At 49.2% G+C, this 23,672-nt stretch overlaps 1 protein-coding gene and 1 long non-coding RNA gene across 14 annotated transcripts in view; one reads left to right on the top strand and one right to left on the bottom strand.

Annotated features, from left to right (window-relative positions):
- Nucleotides 1-419: 419 nt before the first annotated feature.
- LOC114845383 (protein shisa-6-like) overlaps nucleotides 420-23,672 on the bottom strand; it is a 37,523-nt gene continuing 14,270 nt past the window's right edge. For 2 of the 12 annotated variants that reach the window (XM_029133309.3, XM_029133310.3), the window contains 6 exons: nucleotides 12,647-12,685; nucleotides 7,033-7,095; nucleotides 6,221-6,241; nucleotides 4,552-4,704; nucleotides 2,650-2,753; nucleotides 420-2,458 (listed from right to left, as the gene is read on the bottom strand). In XM_029133309.3, the coding sequence (XP_028989142.1) occupies nucleotides 1,589-2,458; nucleotides 2,650-2,753; nucleotides 4,552-4,704; nucleotides 6,221-6,241; nucleotides 7,033-7,095; nucleotides 12,647-12,685 (1,250 nt within the window). In that variant the 3' untranslated portion in view covers nucleotides 420-1,588. The remainder of the gene's footprint in view (nucleotides 2,459-2,649; nucleotides 2,754-4,551; nucleotides 4,705-6,220; nucleotides 6,242-7,032; nucleotides 7,096-12,646; nucleotides 12,686-23,672) is intronic. The other 10 variants (XM_029133312.3, XM_029133311.3, XM_029133314.3 and 7 more) reach the window with 10 other exon arrangements.
- LOC129603384 (uncharacterized) overlaps nucleotides 8,474-23,672 on the top strand; it is a 30,910-nt gene continuing 15,711 nt past the window's right edge. For both annotated transcript variants that reach the window (XR_008693185.1, XR_008693184.1), the window contains exons 1-2: nucleotides 8,474-8,721; nucleotides 20,366-20,543. This is a non-coding gene — a long non-coding RNA (uncharacterized LOC129603384). The remainder of the gene's footprint in view (nucleotides 8,722-20,365; nucleotides 20,544-23,672) is intronic.

A 23,672-nucleotide genomic window follows, 5' to 3' on the forward strand; every position in this document is an offset into this window, starting at 1 on the left:
GACACCTCCTGATTGTTACTGGAGTCGACTGACGTACGTGTGTGTGTGTGTGTGTGTGTGTGTGTGTGTGTGTGTGTGTGTGTGTGTGTGTGTGTGTGTGTGTGTGTGTGTGTGTGTGTGTGTGTGTGTCATACTAAGGAATCCATCTACCTTCAGCATCACCATGACACAACAAAGCACTCGCCGAGCGTTATTATCTATCATTATCTATGACAGTCGGCTGGAAAATCACCGGCACGGTGCTGACACATTCAGGATCGTAAATCCAGAGTGAAAACTCGAACGGGTTTCTGACTTTTAATGCCATCATTCGGGCTCCAGCCATAATTGTGAAGATTTCACTTGATAAACAATCGTATGGGCGTGTGTGTTGCACAATTCCTTTTAACAAGCAGAAACTCTTCCACAGCACAATGTCAAATGTTTAGAAAAATATGGATAGTTTATTTAATCCTACTTTGACAAGCATTGTAATCCATTTCCATGATGTTTAACTCCCCAGAAGTCAATGGAACACAGTCTACATCCAAATATGAACAGTGGTATATCTGTTATCAACAACACATTCATCCACTTCTCGTCCTACACACAGTTGCAAAGACACACAGAGTATAGTATTAATTGATCCTGTCAAATACTTGGTTAAGTGGGCTTCTATTCGGAACTCACGAAACAGTAATGATTTATAGTTGTTTTTTTTAAGAATCTATTGAAAACAGACAGTCTAATACAAAGTCCATCCAGTACAGACTTGTCCATAGTACTGACCCTAGAATAGCTTATTTACAGTCGTCTACTGAAGCAACAAAATGAAAACCTGCCATTGCTTGACGAACAAAACCATCACTATTTAAACTCCAAAACCAAAAAAAAAAACAACAGAAGAGAACAATTTTTATTGATTGTGCTTTGTAACCCACGAAACCGCTTTGTGTTTGGAAACGGGACGTCTGTCGGAGGCACCGCTTCAGAAGCGCTGGTCACATCCGTGTCGGCTTCTCTCGTCGAGGCTCTCTGGCCTAGAGTAGGACGGGGCGTACAAATGGATGCTTCCTTTTTATTTATATATTTATAAAGTTACTACAGGCGTCGTCCTAGTTGACCGCGTGTGGCGTGGCACGACAGGCGTCATGGAGGAATCTCGTGTTTAACCATGCAAAGCCCTTAAAGATTTGCCAGAAAAGGTCACAGAATAGATCTGGTGGACGGAGGGGACCGATGAACTAAAAACAGACGCTATCCGTGTGTTCTCAGTAAACCATGTACATAACGAGGCCGCAGCCTGTGGCTAAATAGAGTGATCAAGACAGTGGAAATAATAGTTGGCAAGTTACTGGCTACTCCCCCACGACCCCCATCCACAGTCGACTCTGGCTTCAGATCTAGCGCGGCCCCATGTGTGTGGTGTACAGTGTAGCTCATATTTCCGGTCTCTCGGCGAGTGTAAGTGAATGTTCTTGGTCTTGGGATCTCTGACTTTGCAGGAACCACGGTAACAGAGGCGACATGGCCACCGTCCACGTATCTCCGTACCCCCCCACAACCCCCCAGACGCACGCCGGCGCTTCCTTCCGCGGGTCCCCTTCTCCTACACAGTCACTTCAGTCTTGCTGCCCGTGCGGTAGTGCTGCGGCTGTTGCTGCTGCTGCTGCTGCTGCTGGTGGTGCTGTGGAATGTAGTGAAGCTGTTCCACAGTGTGAGTCCGTCTGGAGGCGAACGCCTGCCTCTTAGTTGCTGTCTGGTTCATGGCTAAAGTGTTGGAGTGCCCAGTGTTTCCTGCCCCCTGTGCCCCGCCTCCACCACCGCCGCCGCCGCCGTTGTTAGAGGCACTGGGATGGGAGTGCATTTTGGTCATCTTGTAGCGATCCATTAGAGGCGTGGTCGGTATGAACACATCGGTGTGCGAGATGGCGCGCGACATGGACTTGTCGCTGCCGTAGAAACCGCCAGAGACGCTGCTGACCATGCCGCGCTTCAGGGACAGCATCAGCTTGTCTGGCGACAGCAGGGGGTCCTGGGACAGGAGGCGATCTTGTGAGTACAGGCGCTCTTGTGAATAGAGGCGGTCTTGGGAGTAGTGGCGGTCTTTCGAGTAGAGGTGCTCCTGCGACAGTAGCCGGTCTTTCGAGTACATGTAGTCCTTGGAGTACAGGCGGTCCTGGGAGGTGTGGCGGTCTTTGGGGAGAAGGCGCTCCTGGGATCGTAGACGTTCGGCAGACAGGAGCTGTTCATCGGAAAGGATCCTGCCTCCGTACGGGGAAATGCTATTGGGTGAAATGCTGTAATCCTGTGGCGGCGCCCTGTTCGGGGACAGAACGCGGTCCTGGGACATGGCTCTCTGAACGCGCCGCGGCCTCTGCCTTTGCTGAGACTGTTGCTGAGAAGACTGCGCCTGGGGAGGTGCCTGGGAAATGGAGGACTGCGGGGGCTGACTCTGGTGCTGCGGCTGTTCCCGGTGCTGTTGAGCAAAAGATGAATGAGGCGAGATTATTCAGAAGCTGAGGGGTAAAAGGCTCCGCCACCCACTACTGCAGAGCCGAGAGAGAGAGAGACTGCAGCGTCATCCACACATTCAAATGTGGAGATGCTTCGGCTCGTCGCTGCATGAAAAGCAGAGAACCACAGCCTGTTTGTGATTCGTGTACCCACCTGGTCTTGAGTCATTTTGAGAACATGCAAGGGAAGAGTGCCTCTTGCCGCCAGGTCGGGCAGGTGGCGCTTACGAGTGTAGTAGTCTTCCACTTCTTTATCCGCTGCAGAGGACACGAGACACAAAAAAAAAAAAAAACAGGCAATAGGGTGAGAAGGACATTCAAGGAAGCGAAAGCACCAGACGCGGGTGGATTTTGAAATGCATGGGGAGAAATCTGATAAAGTGGAACTGGAGAACATTGCACACAATGCAGAGAATAGTGTTGGCAGGCCCATCTGGATTTCACCTTTGGGAGCTCAGGGAGGGGAATAGAGGGAGACAGGATCACAGTCAGACAGTAATACATGCTGGACACATAACATCTAAGCATCCAGTGCTCCATCAGGGATCAGCTCTGGCTGTGGGGTGAAGCCTTTCAAAGGTCAAGTGAAAGTCTATAAAGCAACATTGTGAAATTACACAAATACAGAGGCAGGCACCTCATACAGTACAGTACACACATGCTGGAAAGCTCATTACATCATCACAAACAGCGTCCTCAAGTGGATGTTTAATCTTTATTTTGTGCGTAGAAACAATCAGGACATGCATTTAGAAGCAGATCAAGAAGAAAATGTTTTCGAGACAGTGGGGGGAGAGTAGGTGTGAATGTAGCATCAGTCTCATGCCACACAACACAGATCCATGCAGGAAGACTGCTCCTAGCGTAGGTAACCACACACACGGTGACTCACGTTTACAGAAAACCTTTTTTTTTTTTTTTTTTAAACGAAAGAGGAAAAAATTGAGCAAAATGCAACTCCACTGCTATAACGTGTCCACCCAGTAATCACATTTTTTTTTTCATTGTCCATCAACGGGTACAGCCGTTTTCACGCCGCCTCAAATCAATTCATTCTGAGAGATAATAAAAGCAAGTTGCTCCTTTCTGGTGGATAATAGTCCCCAGGATGTGGGAAGGGCATCGCAAACTCGTCAGCCGCGTCGCCACGGAGCGAATGAATCACTCGTCGTGTACAGCTGACCGTCCTGCGCTGAGATGGAGCCAATGCTTGATACCAATTTGCATTAATAAGCGATGGCGTTCGTCCCTTTTATTATTCTGACAATGGGAACGCCGCTCCGTCGTACTTGCAGCACAATCAGGGCACGGGGCGGACAGGGAGTTGGATGGACTCAAGGACGCCGCCGGAGGGGATTCTTTTCCAGTCTGTTACCTTTTGCACAACACTGTTATGTTAATCCTCACGGGCATTTATAAAGCGATGTTTTTATTCCCGCACCCTCGTGGTGACGGAGGACCAGTAAATAACGCAGCGTCCGGCCGGAGCATGCGGAGTGGAGCCCTGATGGGATGAGTTGTAGACCGTCATCCTTCACTTTGACTGCGAGCCAGCGGTGGAGCGGGGCGGTCATGATGAAATTACACCAGCCTTGAGCAATATTTGCATTTGGCTTAGAGAATATCATGAGACCAGACCTCATTACGCAGCAGAAATCCAGAGTGCTACCTCTAAATCAATACGGAGTCAGATCAGGCACGAGGAGCCGCCTAATGTTCTTCTACGCTCCAAGAGAAATAGTGGCCACTGCCTTTAAGTGGAGATGAGGGAAGCGTGGAATATCAATGACTCGGAGTTTCTTGAGAAGACTAGACTAATTTAATTTGGGATCAGACTCTGGGAATTGGTATTTTCTGAGGCCTTTTCCATCCACTCAACAGTTGGGAGCTGCAAAAATGACTTATTTTTCGTGTTCGATGCTCCGGACAAACCATTTTACCAGAGAAAACGCTCCAAGCCCCAGTCGGGAGCCCGGGAGGAAGGCGGTGACTTTCTCATGCAGGGCGTCATGGCAGAGAGCCTGCTCTAGCGTTAGTGCGGTGAGCTTGAACCTACTGAGTTTCTTCAGGGAGGAGAAGCGGCTGAGGTCGGCTTTGACGGCCGCCTCGTAGGAGGGCGGCAGGTGCGACAGGCTCTGGAAGGAGCGCGAGAAAGACAGGTCGTAGGGCTCCGTCTGCGAGGTCAGGATACCGCTTATCCGATTGTTGTCTGGAGACACATACATACATATACAGACACAGAGAAGGGTCAAGTGGGCGGGCTGGCCTCTCGATCCGGCCACGGCCCCAGTCCCGGGATGAGGCACCTGCTCAAGTAGGGAAGCGGGGATTGAGCTACCAGGCAGGCTGGAGTTTTAGCTTTCTGGAGGCAGAGCATTAATCCTGCTGGTTTAATATAAGGATGCTGATCATTGGGATTCAGTAGGCTGCCGGTGTAGGTGTGTTCACTGCAGCCCTGGAAGGTGTTAATAATTTATTGCTGTTGCCAGAAACAGAGGGCGTGACCTTGGTATTGTCTCTGCATTTGAAGGTCAACGCAGCACATTTATTTCGTACAAATGAGCCGGTCACATTGTTGATAATCACCTTCTCTCCTCACATTGTTTATGATCTACTACTGAAATGCTAGGACACAAAAACACGCATATTTCGGCCTCTAACCCCTCTCTCAGCTGCACCGCGGCCGCTCTGGGCCTGGGAGGACTACTCCGCCTGCCTTAAAACTCCAACTTGCTCGTGGCGGCGACACGGGCGGTCGCACCGGACACTCGGCGAGCATTTGGTGGCCGACCGGCTTGACAGGTGACGGGTGATGGTGGCCGGAGGCAACAGCGGTCGGGGTCCACAAAGGGAGGAGGGGGGGGGACAACACGCCAAACAACAGATGTGTGCTGGAGAGTGACCCTGCTCATGACAGCGCTGTCGTGTGATCGAGGGGACAGGGAGCAAGGTCTGGACAGGCTGTCGTTGATGCGATGTGATATGATGCCAGGGAGACGCGCGGGGAGGGAGGGGAGGAGGGGGGGCGACTGGGCCGAAGCTCTTTGTTATTCCTACTCTAGTCTTCCTCCTTATCTCGCCCTCTCGCACAAACACCCGTAGTCTGTCCCGTCCTCTTTGCTCCGTCAGCCTTATCTGTCCTACCACGCTGCCACCCACTCTCCTTTGGCTCTTTAATTCTTCCATGTCCATTCACTATTTCCTTTCTCGCCGCTTTATCTCGCCCCCCCCCCCCCCCCTCCGTGAGCGGCGCAGAGCAGCGGGCACTGGGTGCGGCTCCGGACCGGCCTCTAATGGGCAGATAAAAATATGACTTCCCTTCCTGCTGCATGACGGGCAGAAAGACGGGAAAGAGGAGTAGCGATGCAGATAAGAGAATTTGAAGGGGGACGAGACGGGAGGGGAGAAAATCGAAGGGCAGGTAGAGAGGGTTCGATGTGGGCTGGACAACAGCGGGGGAGTGTGTGTTAACCATGATTAGAGTGATGATGTGTGAGTGGGCTGCGCCAATATGGCACAATGCCCTGTTACAATGTTGTTCTAGATTTTTTAATGTAGATTTTATAGTCAAAATGGCAAAGTTTCAAAAGCTCCAACAGCATAAAAGTGGAATGTCTGTGTCACTCACAGCGTACAGTGAGGGATGGTTCATGATGCATGTGTGCACACACATAATGAGTGAGAGGTTACACAAAATCAAGGGTGTGTATGTATGTATGACTTACCACGCCTCAATGATCGGTGAGCTACCAAACCCAAGTGAAAAACAAATACTTCAGAAACATGTTGATGAGGAGCAAAAACAGAACCCACATAGCCACGCTGTCCACATTCAGCACTTCTCTCCTTTTTAGAAATTATTTAAATCCAATCAGCTTTTGCTTCCCGAGGCCTGTGATGTTCGCTTGTACGTACGATTGCAAATTTTCTGCCCGCGATTTGCGGCTGTATCTCCTGGCTGTTGCGTTGGTGGCCTGCTGTGTGTGTGTGTGTGTGTGGGGGGGGGCTTTATCAGAAAAAGCTGCGCGCTGAAACGTTCAGGGGGCCTGTGATCAAAGTCTCGGCGTTGGGTGTGTTGTTGAAATGGATTTTTCATGTTTTCTATAGATCTCCCAGGCATTTCTACCAAAGTTGCGGTTTGCTTATCTGTCTGTATGAGGGAGTGTGTGTGTGTGTGTGTGTGTGTGTGTGTGTGTGTGTGTGTGTGTGTGTGTGTGTGTGTGTGTGTGTGAGAACAGACCCATGTGGACGGTCGTGTGTGTAAAGAGCTGCAGAATTCAAGCCCAGGCCCTACAGCGAGTGCAGGTCATGGTTGAAACAATTACAACAATTCAACCAAAACATATTCAGCGAATGTTACTTTTTTTGCTTGGGTTTCATGGCATATTTGATCCTTGGCCAATTTGTTTTTCCTCAGCTATCAACAGCTACTGATTCCTGATCGCTGACGTGGCAAATCAGTGAGCGGCTTCAGGCTTCTAAAGCTACAGACGTGGATTCACTTTGAATATGCCCCTGTCCCTCTACTTCTTCTTACCATTCTTAGGTGTGCGTGTGGGGCTACCTAGAGCCACATGGTTATAGTTGTGCTGATGGGTACCTGCAATGACAAAAGCAATGAAATATTTGTTCAGTGCCCACGAGGAAGCTCAAATACACACTGTTAGTAGTATGCGGGTGACAATTAAAGAGATGATTCACACTGGAGCAAAGGATTCTTCAGGAGGTGCGTGTGGCACTATTTAAGTATTTTTCATATAAGTATTAGATATGTTTTCATGTTTAAATGGACTTTAAACACATTGAGGTGCCAAAGCTTCGTTTTTTTAATTGCTGGCTTCCTTTTGAGCGGGTGAAAGATCTCTTTAATTTCCTGAAAGTGAAGTAATGGACATAAAAAAGTGATGATTGTGGAATGAGTGGAGTGTCCCTGAAATGTACTGTAGGTGCTATTCTGCAAACGTGGCTTCAACAACAAACCGCATCCAGTCAAGAAGCTTTAGCCGAGGACATTACTGAGCAAAAAAAAAAGGTGTTTGCAGTGTTTGCATACACTATTTATCACATCTTGCCCTGGTACACTCAGGCACTGACATTATTTGGAATGAGGCTACATTCATCATTAAAACCATCATGGCCGATGTGAGAAAACCACCAGCGAACAGCCCAAAAATCAACAAGCTGAGGAAAACGTATTCAGCAATTTGATACACAAAAACCCTAAAAAGAAAAACATGACAGAAAACACAACAGGACACAAGACAAGACAGACGTTGTGGGGTTAGGTTGTGTTTACGTCACGTGGTGCCTTCAAGTGCTTGCAGGTTTAAATCGAACCTCACCTGGAGCTTTCAACCTCAACATTCCTCCCGCACAGCTGCTTGTAATAAATGTTTTAGTGCGAAGTGTCGTGGCTTCATTTAAGGGACGAAGAACACGAGATGACTCTTAAAGTGGCAAAGTGTCTGTATTTAGCGTTTGTTCCACTGCGGTTCTGCATCTGCAGCGTAGACTTTGTCAACCTATTTGTCCTATGTGGCTGCAGTCCTTGAACGTCTTTTTAAAATTCACCCAGCGTTCGCACGCGCCAGCCCAGCTCTGTTCCCGGTGTCTCTTTGCGCGCGCGCGCGATGACGGTGGACTCAGCAGCGATAGTCTCGCGCCGTTTTCGTGCTCATAGTCGTCTATCCGGCCCAGCGCGCGGTGAGTGTTGGGGGGCGGTGATGCATCGGCGCGGCAGGTGCTTCGGCTGAGAGATGGGACCTTTACTGAGCCCATTGTGCTGGGAGGGTTGATGAACGGCGGCCGTTTCCGGCGCGGCCGGTGTTTGCGCGCGACGCCGAGGCTGCCGTAGACCCGACGCGTTGCTTTGCTGTCCGCTGCTGTGCCTGTTTAAAAATGCATTAGCGCCAACTGCTGAAACATCCATTTACATCTGTCACACAAGTGGAGGAGGAGTGGGGGGGGCGGCTCTCACATGGTGGGTTTCAATATTTGCTCGAGCTATGGAGATAGATGGGATGTGCCTCAGGTTTCTTGCTAAGGAGACGATGTGTTTTTGTTCATTGAGGGACTTCATTAACCGTCCTCCATTAAACTACAGCTGCTAAACAAGGTGCGGTCCATCGCATCTGACGGCTCCGTCCTGGGAACCATCCCATGCGAACACCCAAAGGTCAGTTCAGACAGAGCGGGAGGAATAAAGATCTACTTGACCTCACTTCAGGTACAGCTCTTTCTTACATACAGTGCATTCATACATACGTTTTGCAGACAGCAGTAACTATGGAAGAGTTTGACCCACATGTTGAAGTGTACTTGAACTAGACGCCGATCGCCCACCATAGGTTTCATCGTCAGGGGGATAGTAAGTTCCCAGTCTTCCACTTAAAAAGTGCAGTCCGAGAGCCCGGACACAGGGTGAAACGTGCAACGTTCCTGATCTCGGAGAAGCTTCGTCTCAATCTGGTAATTTCCACTAAAAGCCCGGCCTGAAAGGTCCGGGGAGACGGGCCGAGCCGAGCAGCCCTCGGAGAAGAGGCGGGATTCTGTAGCTCATTAAGAGCCTGCACAGCCGGACACCCATGTTCAGTGGTCCGTCAGTAATCAGGGGACCAATTAAGCAGATTGGAGAAGTCCCAACATGGCCGCCCTCCCCCCTCGCGCGCCCCCACGTCGCCCTCTTTAACTCTTTGATCCGACTTCGCAAAGTCGCAGAGGAGCAACAGTTTGTGGGTGAAGGCAGCCAGGAGCCCAGCCAGATGTGCCGCTGTCTGCTACTCATCGCCTTCAGTCTTGAATTAGCACATTACTAAGTCGGTGATGCTTTCTAATGATCCATCGGCGGGATTATTTAGAGTTTGAGTGACGCGGGCTGCAGATCGCTGGGTTAATCTGAGTCAAATTGCCAAATGGATGTTATTCTGTCAGTGTGTTGATGATGCAGCTGTGGATTTGTCACATGGCTGAATCCAACCACATAAACCCGTGATGACTGGGCTGCAGGCGCCGGTAATAAACAGTTTTTTTTTTTCTGAATGGTCCCCTTCACCTCCATGAGATGATTACTCACTTTAAATGCGTCTCTCGCTTATGACTGATGGGAGAATACCTCCTTGGCGAGTTTGCATAATTGCATCCAGATGGCGCACGAGTGACTCAGTAATCTGACATTTGGCGTGGCATTTGCGCGGCGCCTCGTACTTCCGAGCCTTCGCGTCCAAATAACGCGGACGGGGGGCGCCGAGGGAAGGCGTGAACCCCCCCCCCCACGTCAAGGTTAAATAAGCATTTCCACGTCTGATAGTTCTCTGGAAACGCGGGGTAATAATAACATAGTGCACAGTCTGTTAAACAGCTGAACAGGGAGGTCATCGCGTCCCGTTGGCTCTGTGTTGACTTGGGCCAGAGATGGTTTGAATGGGACGCTGCCAATCAGTCTAGTGTGTGTGTGTGTGTGTGTGTGTGTGTGTGTGTGTGTGTGTGTGTGTGAGAGAGAGAGAATGACAGCGAAATAAAAAATAGCTGACAAACAAACAAGGTCAGGGACTGTAGAGCCTCTAGAGGTGAGCTTGCCTCACACCAGTAGTAATGAGCTTGAACCAGCGCTGGATATGAATAAGACAAGCGTCTCTCCACTGTTTTTTAAAATGAAAACACAGTAGACACGGCAGCACACACAGCAGACCCACTTCCTAATGGATGCTTGATAAACCCTGAAGGCTTAGGATCTCGCTACAGAGACAGAAATGCAGTGGGAGCATGTGATGAGGTACTGGGATAAAAAAAAAAAAGAGGAGAGAAACAGCAACATGGCTCAGTGATCACAAGGCAGCTCTCCATCCCTGCACCCAATCAACCCAACGCCGCCCACCTCAGGTCTATTAGAGAGTCGTCCTTAGCTCTCTGCTCCACTCTCCTCACGACATCCCTCTCTAAAACCGGCAGCTCTGCCGTCCCATTAGCCCCGCAAAGTGGAGCTGGCGGCTCCGAGGGGCAGGGAGGGGGGGGGGGGGGGGGGGGTGCAGTGTCCACGGTGCATGTGTGCGCTGAGCGTGGCAGCTATGAATGCGGATGCCTTTCCCAGCGAAGGAAGGAGGCGACAGGGAAGTTTTACGCTTAACAACTACAAAAGGTGTTCACATTTAAATCGACTGCTACGACGGCCCCACTTCACTCCGCGAGACCCCTGGATAGAACCTCCATTACCTGGAAGTTCCACACGAGTATAGAACAGCGCGGCTAATTGAGTTATTTCTGACTTTAGACCTTCATGTAAAACACGCGTCCCTTTTATTAAATATCTGCTTTTGTTGCCGTCAGTGAAGCTAAAATTATATAAAAAAAAAAAAAAAGAAAAACCTGTGTGCTCGGCATCATTAGACGTAGCTCCATTACCATAACAACGACATGAGTCATCCACGCAAAGGGATAAGAAACAAGAGCAGATCTGATAAAAGTTAAGCATCTATGGAAAATGCTTCCTAGTCCAAGACCACAGACTTGTTCAGGCTAGACTCGCTCTGCAGCTGCTCAGACCAGCTTTAGTACAGACACCAGCACCCTTGTGTGTTTGACAGGCAGCCATGTTTCCTAATGAGCAGAAAAGTGATTAAAGCGAGTTCTGAATGCAAATAACTGGGCTGAATTAACACTTATGCATTTATATGTACAGTGACTCAATTAATGGGCAGATTGTAAAGCTCCTTGGCGAGGTCCCCGTCCAGACAGTTTCCATTCACAACACTCGTTTTTATCTCATAACTCACTATCACCCCCAAGACACCAAAGGCCAAGTATCAGCTTGAGACGTCAGCGACTCTCCAGCTTGACAAATGTGCCCTGATCGTCTCAGGGGCCGCGGAGGAGGGCGGCAGGTTGAGGTGGACTTCATATCCGAACCCTTTGATGGACCGCTGTGACCCCGCGTGTTAAAACACAATAAGATCCATTTTATTGAAGCGGCCCCTTCGTGATGTACCTACAGAACAAAGCTGTGGTGACTCACCGGCTTTAAAGCTACGGTAATAATCTCCCCCCAAACTCACGCAGTGTGGCATCGGCTGCTGGTGTCGCCTCGCAGGAATTACGCTCCAGTAGAAAAGCCATTTTTCTCAACAAGTGAATGACATACCCATCGACTCCATTTGTGGGCTGGTGAAAAGCAGACTTCCTTTGAGAGGAGGCGGAGGGTGAGGAAGAGGTAGAGGAGGAAGAGGAGGGTCCGTATATTGTAAGCAAGGATAAGCACAGATTTTTCTGATGTCTTCTTCGAATAAAAGAAGTAACATCATCAAAACTGCCTTTATCCATGCCTTTATAGACCAGCCCTCCTCTCCACCGAGATGAACAGAGTCGAAGACCACACACCATAAAGGTTAGGACGCCCGTTTACAGCAAGTAAAGTGGACAGCACATAAAAACACAGCTTCAGTGAAACAGGAAAGCATACATTTCAGAGGGGAAGGGATTAGTACAGAGTAAAGGGCTGAAGGTCATCGATCAGAAATACAAACAAACAAGAAAACAATGTGGGCCCGCTGCAACAAACATCAAGAGGCACGGAGGGTTCTTCTGTGACCTAGTTCGGTCCACGTTAGTCACAAATTTGGCCCCGAGTCCAGTAATAGAATGAGCAGGAAACAAAAACTGTGCAGCTGGAGAAGCCTCTCTGGAATGTTTCTGTGCAGATGAGCCCACATCAACACATCGATTGGAACAGAAACAGGGGTGTAACGGACGCTTGGTTCACCTAACATGATGACAACATCAAATAATAACCGTAACTATATAATGTACTGTTTGATTTGGTGACTTATCTAAATGAAGCTGTTTAGGCTCAAGGAAACAAGATCGAGTCTTCTAATACCTTGTTTTTCTGCTGCGTTTGCACCGTTACACCCCTAAAAGCAGCACAGAGTGGAAAACACATGGACTCACACACAATAGGACAGTAAAGCTGGACGTCAGGGGGGAAAGTCAACAGGTTAGATACACGGAGGTCAACAGGGAGGCGCTGCACAATTAAACTCCAGGTATAAGCTGCCTCCAAACACCTGATGTTAATTCATATTAGCGCTGTGACTCATTAGGTCAAGAAGTGGTTAGAGGCAACTTTAACCCTTTATTTAAAAAAAAACAACCATCCCTACCATGGTGGCTCTGGGAGCGGACCGGCCAATGTTTTTCTCCTAGAAAAAAGAACCGAGTTGTTATTAGCGTGTGCTAATTCTATGCTAATGCAACAGAGTCAAATATCACAGCCTCCAGATATTAAAGCGGACATGTGGTGGTGCCTCCCGACAGCGCGACGTAAAGCATCGGGTCACGCTAGAACCCGAACTCACTCAGAGACACACACATGAATAAGTGAGCCAGAGCTCGGACTGCGGTAGAGAGAGAGAGGTGTAGAGTGTAGAGTTCCCCTTGTTCCCCTACCCCCTCGTACCGCGGGGCTCCAGCCATGCGGCGCTTTGATCCATCACAATCGATTTCCATCAGCTTCTCATCCCCCCTCTGCATTATGCAGCTGCAGTGACATGAAGGCCCCCCCCCCCCCCCCCCCCCCCCATCTAGCTCCATCGTTGACCTTAAACCCACCGGCCCAATGAACCTGTATTATTCCGAGTTCATCAAAGAAACACAGTGTAGACACTGCCACAAGTCGTTATCAGCGGGGGGGGATTACATGTAATCCGCCGGGAGAGTATGTAAACAGCGTATCTCGGTTCTAAAAGGCCGAACGCGCAGTAGGACGACGCTGCTGCTTTATTCATTGTCACAGCACAGACATCTGGAAGAGCCTTGAAACAGATCTCGGATTATGTCTCCGGCATTTAATGTGATTCTATTGAATAAAACCCCACACCCACCAACACAGTAGACAAGTACTGCCTGTTTAGTTCAAGGCAGTCCCACTACTAAAGGTCTGATAAATACTCAGACGCCTGATAAGTCCATCACATGTGACTATTGATGGCTGGAGAGCATTTTCCCAGAGGACCCATTTTATCTCCAGCATCCTTTGTTTGGTCCCTATCTGATTCTTTATGCTGGTCGAGGAGGGCAGTGCAGATGCATTGCTGTGGCGGCGGACTGCAAAGAGGCATGACCTTAATATTTTCACAATCTACTTCCTCCACTTTGCTCAAAGTATCGCGGGTACTTCATCCTTCTGTGAACCCAAGCGAGCTGCGAAAAATCGAACTGACCCACGTTTAGGCCCTCACGCCCTCTGTTTGTCGGTATTTAGAAGCGAATTGTGCAGCTCTCTATTCCATCAGTTCAAATGTAATGTGCTAACGCTAAGCTAACTTATTCTATTACTGCTCAGCAATGTTAATATTACTGAAAGAGTTCGTCGGTGTCCAGCAGCTGGATACAACTTCCAAGCCAACTGTAGACAACAATTATATACAATTATATATTACAATTATTATCACCACAAACAACAAAGAGCGAGCAAAACACGAGGCGGTAATTACGTCCACATAGAAGATGTCTGCGCTCGTTCTCGGTGCGTATGCGGGGAGTCTGCGCTTTCATGTCGCGAGTTTTAATTAAATTCTGCATTTCAAACTGATACCGAGCGCGCTCGTGTGAAGATAAGGTCGCAAAGAAACACAGGCTGTGAGCTAATCAGACAAGCCCTAAGCTAGCCCAACTCATTTGTAGACGAAAACGACACTGATTGATAAAAATGATTATTCGCTTGAATCCACGGAACGAGTCGGGGGATTAGAAGCCCGTGTTTGGTTGAGTTCGATGAGGCTTTTTTATCCCAAATGAGCTATAGCTCGATACAGTAGCTAAACTGCTAGATCACCTGTTGCATGGGTTTCGTGGTTGTTTAGATAATGATGCTGTGTTTGAAGTAGTGGTTGTAATGAGAGCCGTCGTCGTCGGAGGGTTTGTTATTCTGGATGTTGAATATTTTAGCCGAATCAGCGTATTTGCAACTTTCCATTTGCATTAGCTGTCAGCGTTGCATTAATGTGAATTCTGTCTTCCTTCGCTCTCACCTCCGTTGACTCCTTTCAATCAACACCTCGCTGAGCGGAGAGAGAGAGCGAGCGAGAGCGAACGAGCGAGAGAGGCGCTCGCTTCCTCCGCCTCGCCAGTCTCCCGGCATTAGCATATTAACAAAATCGCTTTGGCAGGAAGGAGTGAATCTCCGTGTACTTGTGGCAAAACACTGGGTGCAATATTATGAAGCACGCTGAACGTGCGAGCCGCCTTGCGCCGCCTCTCCCCACGCCCCCCCCCCGCTCACGCGCTGCCCCCCTGCTGGGCTCGCTATCGGTCCCCGAGCAGGCCCGCTTACATAAGCACGCTGCCAGCGCCGGCCCACGTCGGCCTCCGTATTAGGCGATAGCATCTTTAATGGCTTTTTGACAATGTTGCATCTCACTTACAGCGGAGGGAGGCGAGGTTCTGCTTCTCGAGTGCGTGAGAGTGAGAGCGGGGGGGGGGGGTGACTGCTGCTTTGCCTGTAAGTGGTGTCAAACAAGATGTTGGGTAATGGAAATGGGGGGGGGGGAGGAGGATGGTGTCACCGGGGCTGTTTCACTGAGAAGCTGTTCAGGCCGGAGCGATGGATTTCTTTTGTGTGGCTGCTTATGTAATAGTTGATGACATATGTGAAAATAACAATGTTTAATATTTATGCTGAACTGGTTCAGGGGGTGGGATTGGGAAGCATGAAAGCCGATCGTGACATGATTAACAAAAACTTAAGTATAAAGTTGCCATGGTTTACTAGTCTACTTGCAGGAGGAGGAGGAGGAGGGGGCTTTCTTCATTAACTCTCCATCTCATAAAGCAATCCCCCCAAGCAGAGCTAGAGCAGGGCGAGCGAGCAGGGGGGAAGATTAAGGCAGGGAGAGGGAGAGGAGAGTGGGGTGTGGGGGGGGGGGTCTTATTTCAGTGCTTCACACGCTGCCGGATGATCAAAGTACAAAATGCTGTTTTAATTCCACAAATCATATCTCGTCTGCTGTCTACAAGCTCATTATAGTAAATGATGCTGCAGGACAGGAGGGGAGGGGGGGGGGGCGAGAACGCACTCGAAACAACTCAAAGTCCAGCTCGTCTCGTACACTTCCACTAGAGCCCGTTCCTCCATTAAGCGCTGATGTTCCACTGGCCCTGTTGACCTGTTACTGATGCAGACGGGGGAGTGACGTCTATTTCCCGACCCCGACGCATAAATAATCTTGTTTATTACCAGGATTGGATTCATGGTGTCTGGCATCGTTTTGTTTTCTTTCATGTGTGCCGCTGGAAAACAGAAGCACGGGGATCATCCGGGTCGGGTTAGAATAAGGAAGGTTTGCACGTAAACATCTTTTCCATTGTCTGTTTCATCAGCGATGTGAAAAGCTGGAGCTCTTAATAAGGACTAGGCTGCAGGTGAATGGCCACAGTCTGAGGTCTCAGGTGTGACTACGCGGGACCCCTCCCCCTCAAATGAATAAGCAACGCAACACAAATTCCTGCACCCCAAGCGCACATCCATCCATACTGTACATTACTCCTCCGAATAACCGCCGAACAGCACGCTGAGGCTCAGCAGGGGCTCCCATCTCCAGTCATTACAGGCAGTTCATTCTACGCTCATTAACAATGGAGCCGTAACAATGGTGCACATGAAAGCAGAAGGTGTGGGTGGACGGGGGGGGAAAGAAAAAGAAATGCTGGGTTTTCACAATCAGCTGTCACTCATTTGTTAAGATAAAGGCTTCTTTAGGTCTGCATAAGGGACAGAAGCCCACAATTAGCATTTTGCTAGAGTCTTACAAAAGAAATATAAGTATGCAGTGTCATGACTACGGAGGATTGGCTTCATGAATAGAAATGTGTTTCTACAAAAGACAGAGGAGAGAGTTGAGAAAACCCTGACATATTCATTGAAAGTTAGTTTTTTTTCCCATTTCCTCTGGCCTACTGGTTGAATAAGTAAGGAATGAAAAACTAAAGAGCTGTATGAATATTAATGGGTTTCTTTCTGTATAGGGGGGGAAGTCTCGGTGACCTTTAACGCCCCCTAGGATTTTCTTCCTTTAAGTCATTTCATGTTGTATGTTATGCATTTGGTAATTTTTCAATTACCATAAGTTAAAAAGGGTCGATATATTTTTTTTTAGAAAATGTATTAAAATTTCATATAAAACCTTCAGTGCGTCGCATTCTTGGATGTGACAAAAAGAATTTCCCGCGTTCCGCCCGCGCAGCCCCGAGCGCGAAGAGCCGACAGTACTTGACAAGGTGCGCGCGATTGGCTCCGGGCGCGAGGTGGTGCCGAGACAAATCTGAATATTGATTGAGGCCATTTAATCCACCTCGGCGCCCATTGATATGTCAATCATCCCGCTAAATCTAGTAAAGCGGATCGGTCTCGCGCGCAGAACAATGGCCCAAGGACAGAATCCTTTTCCGTCGCGTTTTAATTGCCGCCGGCGCGACGCGCCGTGACTCATGTTGATGAGTTAATGAAGTCATTGAGATTTTGGGCGCAGCCACGGGTTTACGGGCTCCCCGCTGAGGACAGTGGACGGTTCAATGTGGCTTTATTAGCGTTTCAGGAAAAGGCGCCACTAGTCACATTGGCAACACTGATCACGGCATATTGTGATTCATTTCACGGCCTGCCAGATGAGAGCGGAGGGAGCTGGGAAACGGTTTCGGGCAGCGCGTGCAGATGTTTTATTATTTGAGGAGGTCGTTCATACCGCAGCATATGGTAGAAATAGATGCATACGCGTTACTGAGCTATAGAAACGCCTCACGGCTCACCTGTCACGCAGCAGCAGGAGCCGCGCGCGAGGTTCTGTTCACGTTATTGCGCGCCAGCCTAATTATTCATAATTATAAATGAACCCGCGCGGGCAGAGGGGAGCGCTCGTTGCCGCTCCATCAGGCTGGGCTCCGGGTGAGAATGAGGAGATTGTTCGTTTGGCAACAGAAAATCTAAACTGGTCATCTAGTTGAGTCCGTGCCTCAGTAGGTCAGAGGCACCAATGCAATATTAGGCAGGTGGCCATGATGTTGAATGTAAAACTAACATCTGCTGTAGGATGAGTCTATTGCAAATGATAAAGTCTCTATGCGTTAAAGTAATAATTCTGCCAAAAGAAAACCACAATGTGCCAAAAAGAAAATCTTTAGAATTCATCTCCAGGGACGCGGAAGCAATTTGTTTCAGAATGACAACGTTGTATTTGTTAAATGTACACAAGCATAAATCATCTTCGGATTCAGCTGACAGGGTCTCGGACATACTGTTTTTCGTCTTCTTTGCTAAACTGGCACATTGGCAGCATTGAATGGAAAACTCTCCCGCCTGTTTCCATCTCGCGGCTCGTCGCGTGAAATCGAGGGCCTCGTGATTGTGTCGTTGCGCCACTTGGACAAATAACGGAGGAAGGAGACGCCAGTCTGCAGGTTGCGAGGTGACGGGCGCCCAGGACTCGCGTGGAAAAATTCCATGCTGAGTGAGATTACTCGCACGCGGGCGGGGGGGCGGGGCTGCAAAACAAACAGATTTATGTCGCCTATTTATAATCTAAAGCATCAAAAAGCTTCCTTCGCCACGGATTCAGGCTCGTGGCTTTTGTTTGAGTGAAACACATCAAACTCCGACAAACAGTAATTTGATGATGTGCAGACGAAGCATTTATTTCCTCTGTTGATATCATGTGGGGAAACAAATTGAAAGATGACTGAAGTGGAAAATGATTGTGAGGATACTGTAAGTCTGTATAAACCAGCGAAGCGTCGTAATTAGCAGTGGGGGCGAGCGTGAAATATTTACCTGGGGAACAGCTCCGCGCGTGTCAGCCGGTAAAATACGGCGGCTCTTTACGGGTGCGTTTAATTATTACATCCTGCCGCTCCGGAGCCGACGCGCTTCCTCCGCCTCGCGACAAAGCGCCGTATTTCACGTCGGCGTGCCTTTCAGTCAAATGTGAGCAAGTCGCCTTGATGGATGGACGGGACGGGAGAGATGATGCATTTCCCTCGCGATTGCTTTCATTGCCATTACTCACGGCACACGGTGATTAGTAGGCGGGCGGCTGACACCTCCGCGCGCGCCCCGCGCGTCGGAGCCATCTCCTAGGAGGGCCCCGCGTTACCTGGGCTTTGATTGCCGGGCTCAATCAATGCGACAAAATAATGGATTATGTGCATAACTATCAATCAAACGCCAGCGGGATGAAAGTCGTGAAGGACAGCCAGCAGCCGTAATATTTATGAAAGGGGCAGGAGGACTTTTAGAAATATGACTCAAAGTCTGTCCCCTGGACGTGGTTGTGGTACCTGTCAAGGGTATTTTGGGAGAAATGTATCTGTGCTGACCGTGGCCGTCCTCTTTATTGGAGGAGCGAGAGAGACAGTGATAAACCGGTAGCTTGACCTTTACCTCAGGTAACGGTCATTGACCGAGAACTGTTTTTATCCATAAATATCCAGTCGCTCTAAAGCCTTTTTTTAATGAAATCAGGGTAAAATGCTCTCAAGTCTAAAGGCCTATAGTGATTTCAATCATTTTTACCAATATACAGTAGCTGTAACTCATTAAAGATTTCATTGGACCCGTGACTCCATCAAAAGACGTTTCACTCTGTCTCACATACCATCAGAGCTCGTGTCCTGATGTTACTGGCCCCTTTTTTTTAAATTCATGATTTATTCAGTCTAGTCATCCAAACCCCAGATGGCGTCGCGTTATGATCATCTACTCAACCTGGCGCGCTTCCACTGTTTTCTATTAACAAAGAGAATGTTAAAAGCCTGATTTTTTTTTTTTTTTTTTTTTGAAGCAGCAGGTCATACAATCAGTGTGATTGAACACGGTCACGGTCTGCTGCACTTATATGTAGACTGTAATTCAGACAGATGATCATTGAAGCGATTCATAAACATGCACTGTGTTATGAATATATTATTTCACTAAGTATCCAGCTTTCTTTCAGTCCTTAACAACTGAACTGAGTGTGAAGAAACATTGACATATTGCTTCGCTTTATAACTTCATCAAGTGCTTGTGCCACTGCTTGATACTCTATTATGTGGCTTAGCTGGACGCATTAAATCGCAATAAGTGCGGAGAGGAGCAACTTCACTTTGTTTGTTGCCCATTTAGTCTAAAGAAATACTTTGACCAGTGAAGATGCAGCACTTGACTCTTAGCAAGAAAAGCAACTTAGATGATGAATGATTGAAAACACTCAAAGCCAAAGGTCTGAGGGCTTTTATCCCTGATTCACAGTTCAAGCCCTCATCCACAATGACTTTTATTGCAATTAAATAGATCATAGTATTTAAAAGAAGTTTTTCTTTGTGGCATCTGTTCCAGTTAAAATAGCACAGTCAAATTCAATTAGGACAAATTAGAGTACATTAGTGATGCCCTATTAAATTATTGGGGGTGTGTTACTTCAAAGAACACTTACATAAGGCTGCTTTTTTGGTAAATAAATATAGACTTTAGATGTAATGCTATGCAAATGTGTGGCCTGTTAAATTGGGCGGGCGAGGAAATGACACTTCCTCAATTAGCGTTCAAAAATAGTTCCCAAGATGGCAGCTTGGGCTAAATGCATGGAATGAGGCTGTTCCCCCGCCCAGTCACAACCAAGATGCTCAACCACATGCATCGCCACCATCACGCCACCAGAAAGTCATTTCTAGCTAACTGGCTAATGAGCTAGCTCAACTCTGGACGTCAATGAGGTGCCAGCTCTGTGTATAGATAATATATATGATCTCATGGACACACTTTGCGTTTTCACTCTATTTCCCAGGGGGCATTGTGACAGCTGCACGGCTGATTCCTCATGGTTTAATTTAAAATCCTCATGTTCCTGCAGATTGCGGTGTCGGCCAGATAAACCGCCGCGGCCGTGAGAGCGGCGCGGAGCAACGGCGATAAAAGCCAGATGGAGACGTGGCCCGAGTGCGGTCCAGAGCAGAGTCCTCCCTACGCTGCTCTGGTGGCTCTGAACCTCTAAAGTCAGCCCCGAGACAATCCACTTTCGCTCCCAGCAGGTTCGTCTCGCCTCACTTGCTCGTAAACATTTAAGCTTTTCACAGCGGCTGATTCTGTTGTACGAAAGGACCAAATACTAATTAAAATGAGAGATGATTAATATTGTAAAAGCCGTTTCATGACCTCACGTCTGTTTTAAAGCCGCGTTTTAATCACTTTTTCTCTGTAGAAACATAAGCTATGAGAATCTCCACTCGGATTGGAGGCAGGCGTGATTTTTTTTATCTCCCCCCATGAAGTGCAAAAGAGTGTTTAGGCTGAAGCTGAAGGCACGTTGATGGCGCTGGTCGGCCGGGTGCAGAAGATGCCCCGGGAAGACGGATCAATGCAGTGTCGAAGGAGGACACGCGTTAGTGAGACGAGCGAAACTGAAGGGGGGGGCTTTGCATTGTGGTGCCTGATGGACACCGGCGTACGTAGCGAAGTCAGAATGATGAGACTGAGCCCCCACCAATGATCACGTACAACGTAGCTGGGAACTCTAGGTAAGAAAAGAAGCGGTTCTATGTTGATGATGTACACAGGCGGGAGGAGAGCACACAGGGGTCAGAGGTCAAAGGAGACGAAGCAGCACGTCCGGTGTATCTTTATAAAAAACTCAGCAGGACAGTGGAAATGAAAATAGAAACACTGTTAGGAGACGTGGAATCTAATGCGGATTAGCCCAAGGTTTCCTTTCTTGCCTCATGTTCCTTTGGATCCAAACAAAAACCAATAACCTGCCAGAGAGCCTCACACCTTCAGTGGAAGCAGTGCTGCGGCGCTGCAGCTGAGACGCCCCCATCGGGCCCATTGGATGTGTTTATGAAGAGGCCTAGGGGGACGAAAACACACTCGCTCTTGCAAGTTGAGACAAAGAGGTCCACCCGGGGAACGGCCGGACAGGCGGTTCGTGACTCTCCCAGAGTTGCAACCACGCGCTGACCGGCGCCGCGCTTTTAAAAACATCCGCGTCTCGCCTCCACCGCTGTCAGTCGCCCCGAGGGACTCGGATCAGCCGGCGTCTCCGAAGGAAGAGAGAGGAGAGCGAGAGCAGCGATGCACTGAGCGTCTTGTGTTTCACGCTAGCATATGGATGTTTTAATTCTGCCATACGTGCCTGAGGGGAGTCCTCCCTTGAGCTAGCGCTAGCGCTTTCTTCTGCTCCCCCATGGGGCCCCGGGGGGCCCGCGCCACCGCCGCCCGCCGCCACTTCTGTCGTCCCAGGCCTTCTAACTAGGAGCCTGTTCCTCAGCTGCGTTCTCCCCCGGCTTCTGTCACCAGCCGGGTTTTCTGTCTCCCCACGGCTCCCGCTAGCGCCGCGGCGCGCTGTGCCAAATGTGAGGTAATTAAGACCTCCGAAAACTCCCCTGCTCGGTCGGGGAGAGGATTGAGAAGCCCGTATCTGTCGGGAGCGGCGGCGTGCGGCTAATTTGGCTTGATTTGAGCGCTCGGAGGGCGTGCGGCGGGCGCGGCGGGCGCGGCGGGCGCGGCGGGCGCGACGTGCGTTCCAGCCCGCGGGAAGAGTTTGGTGGACGGGAAAGTAAGCAAGTAAACAGGCCTTGGTGCAATGTGGATTATATAAAGCAATGTGAAGAAATGTTGCAGCTCATTTACAATGAAGCTGTGTTCTCACACCTGCGTCATATTCCCTCCATGCCTCTCTCAGCGGGGGGTTAAAAGCCAGGCTCAGTAGAAGTCAGAGGGAAGGAGGTGCTCCTTCCCTCCTCCGGCCCCCGGCGGTCCCCGGGGAGGTTTCATTATTTAATGCTATAGACGGGGTCTTTCAATTACACTGCTTCAGCCCCTTGTCTTCACCACCACAGTCTGGGCCGCTAGATTAAATGGGATGTTGTAGCTTCCGTGAGCAATAATTCAAGCCCTCTGTCATGTGAAAGGCTCACGCAACCTGCACCAGGAGCCACGTGTTGGTTGGAGAGGGGCGTCGGGGAATGGTCCGGCAACATGAGCCCCGACGGGACCGCTCGTCCTCCAACCGGAGCCTGGATCCCTCGCCCTAAGGCCCAGCAACATGGCCGCCTGCTTCGGGCCCCGTTGTTAAATATATTGGCCGGATAATAAAAAAGCCGGTATTTTAAAAGGTCTGGCTGGCCCAGTTCAGCAGATTCAATTACCGCCGCTCTAATTCCATAAACGCTACAAACTGGAGGTGTCTCATAATGCTTCATCATCTGCGAATGAGGAATTAGCAAATTGTTTGGGCGCTCGGCAAACAATCGCCCACTGTAAATTGATAATGGTTACCGATTATTACGACGGCAGCAGTCATTCATTAGCCCTGACCGGCGCTGCGGAGCAGAGCTGTTTACATCCGCAGGTGCAGATTGTTCAACTCGCACTATTAAAAGAGTGTATTTATGGGGACTTGCGATCCACATAGAGGCTCACACTGCAGACATAGAGTTTGTGGTTGTTCGTTTTAAATTTTTGCCCAATTCAAGCGAAAGGGACTGGTTTAAAAGCCCCACCTCTGTCCCAACGGGTTGGATACAGACTGTTAACATTTAACCAGAATCAATGACAAACAACAAAGAACGACTCGGTGAATTAACACACGCTCCCCTTTTCCTTTTCAATTTTTCATGGGCTAGAAATGCATTTGGAAACGGATCCCAACGCAGAGCTGATAAATATAAATTCAATCCCTCCCGTGCTGTAGTATTTGCACACGGGCGGCCGTGGACCGTGTGCTCTGAATGGCAAGACCGCGTTCGGGTTTAGCACAGAATACAAAAATTCTCCTGCTCCGGCACAACAAAAGGCGGTCGCTCCATTTGTTTTTTTTGAACACAATGGCCTCTGGATAATGGTAAAACAAGGGTGGGGGCGGATGAAGGAGAGAGCGACCAACTTATCTGCCTTTCCCAGTCTTCGTTATGAATAATAGATTACAGACGGGAGCCGGCGTTGGCCTGGCGGGGGGGCGGGAGGCGGGTTGGAGCTGCTGGAGGTCAACGCGGCCGCAGCAGTAAAACGCGCCGCGGCGTCCTTCACGTCGCCGCTCACATCAGCTGTTTCACCTGTGTCATGCGTTGCAGCATGACAAACAGAACGTGCAGCTATTTCGGGCGCCTCCCGTGTTAAATATTTACGAACCCGCTTTGCTGCTTGTTGGGGATGGAGGGCGA

This window comes from Betta splendens, chromosome 19, assembly GCF_900634795.4.
Source record: "Betta splendens chromosome 19, fBetSpl5.4, whole genome shotgun sequence".
In the NCBI taxonomy this organism is placed as follows: Eukaryota; Metazoa; Chordata; class Actinopteri; order Anabantiformes; family Osphronemidae; genus Betta; species Betta splendens.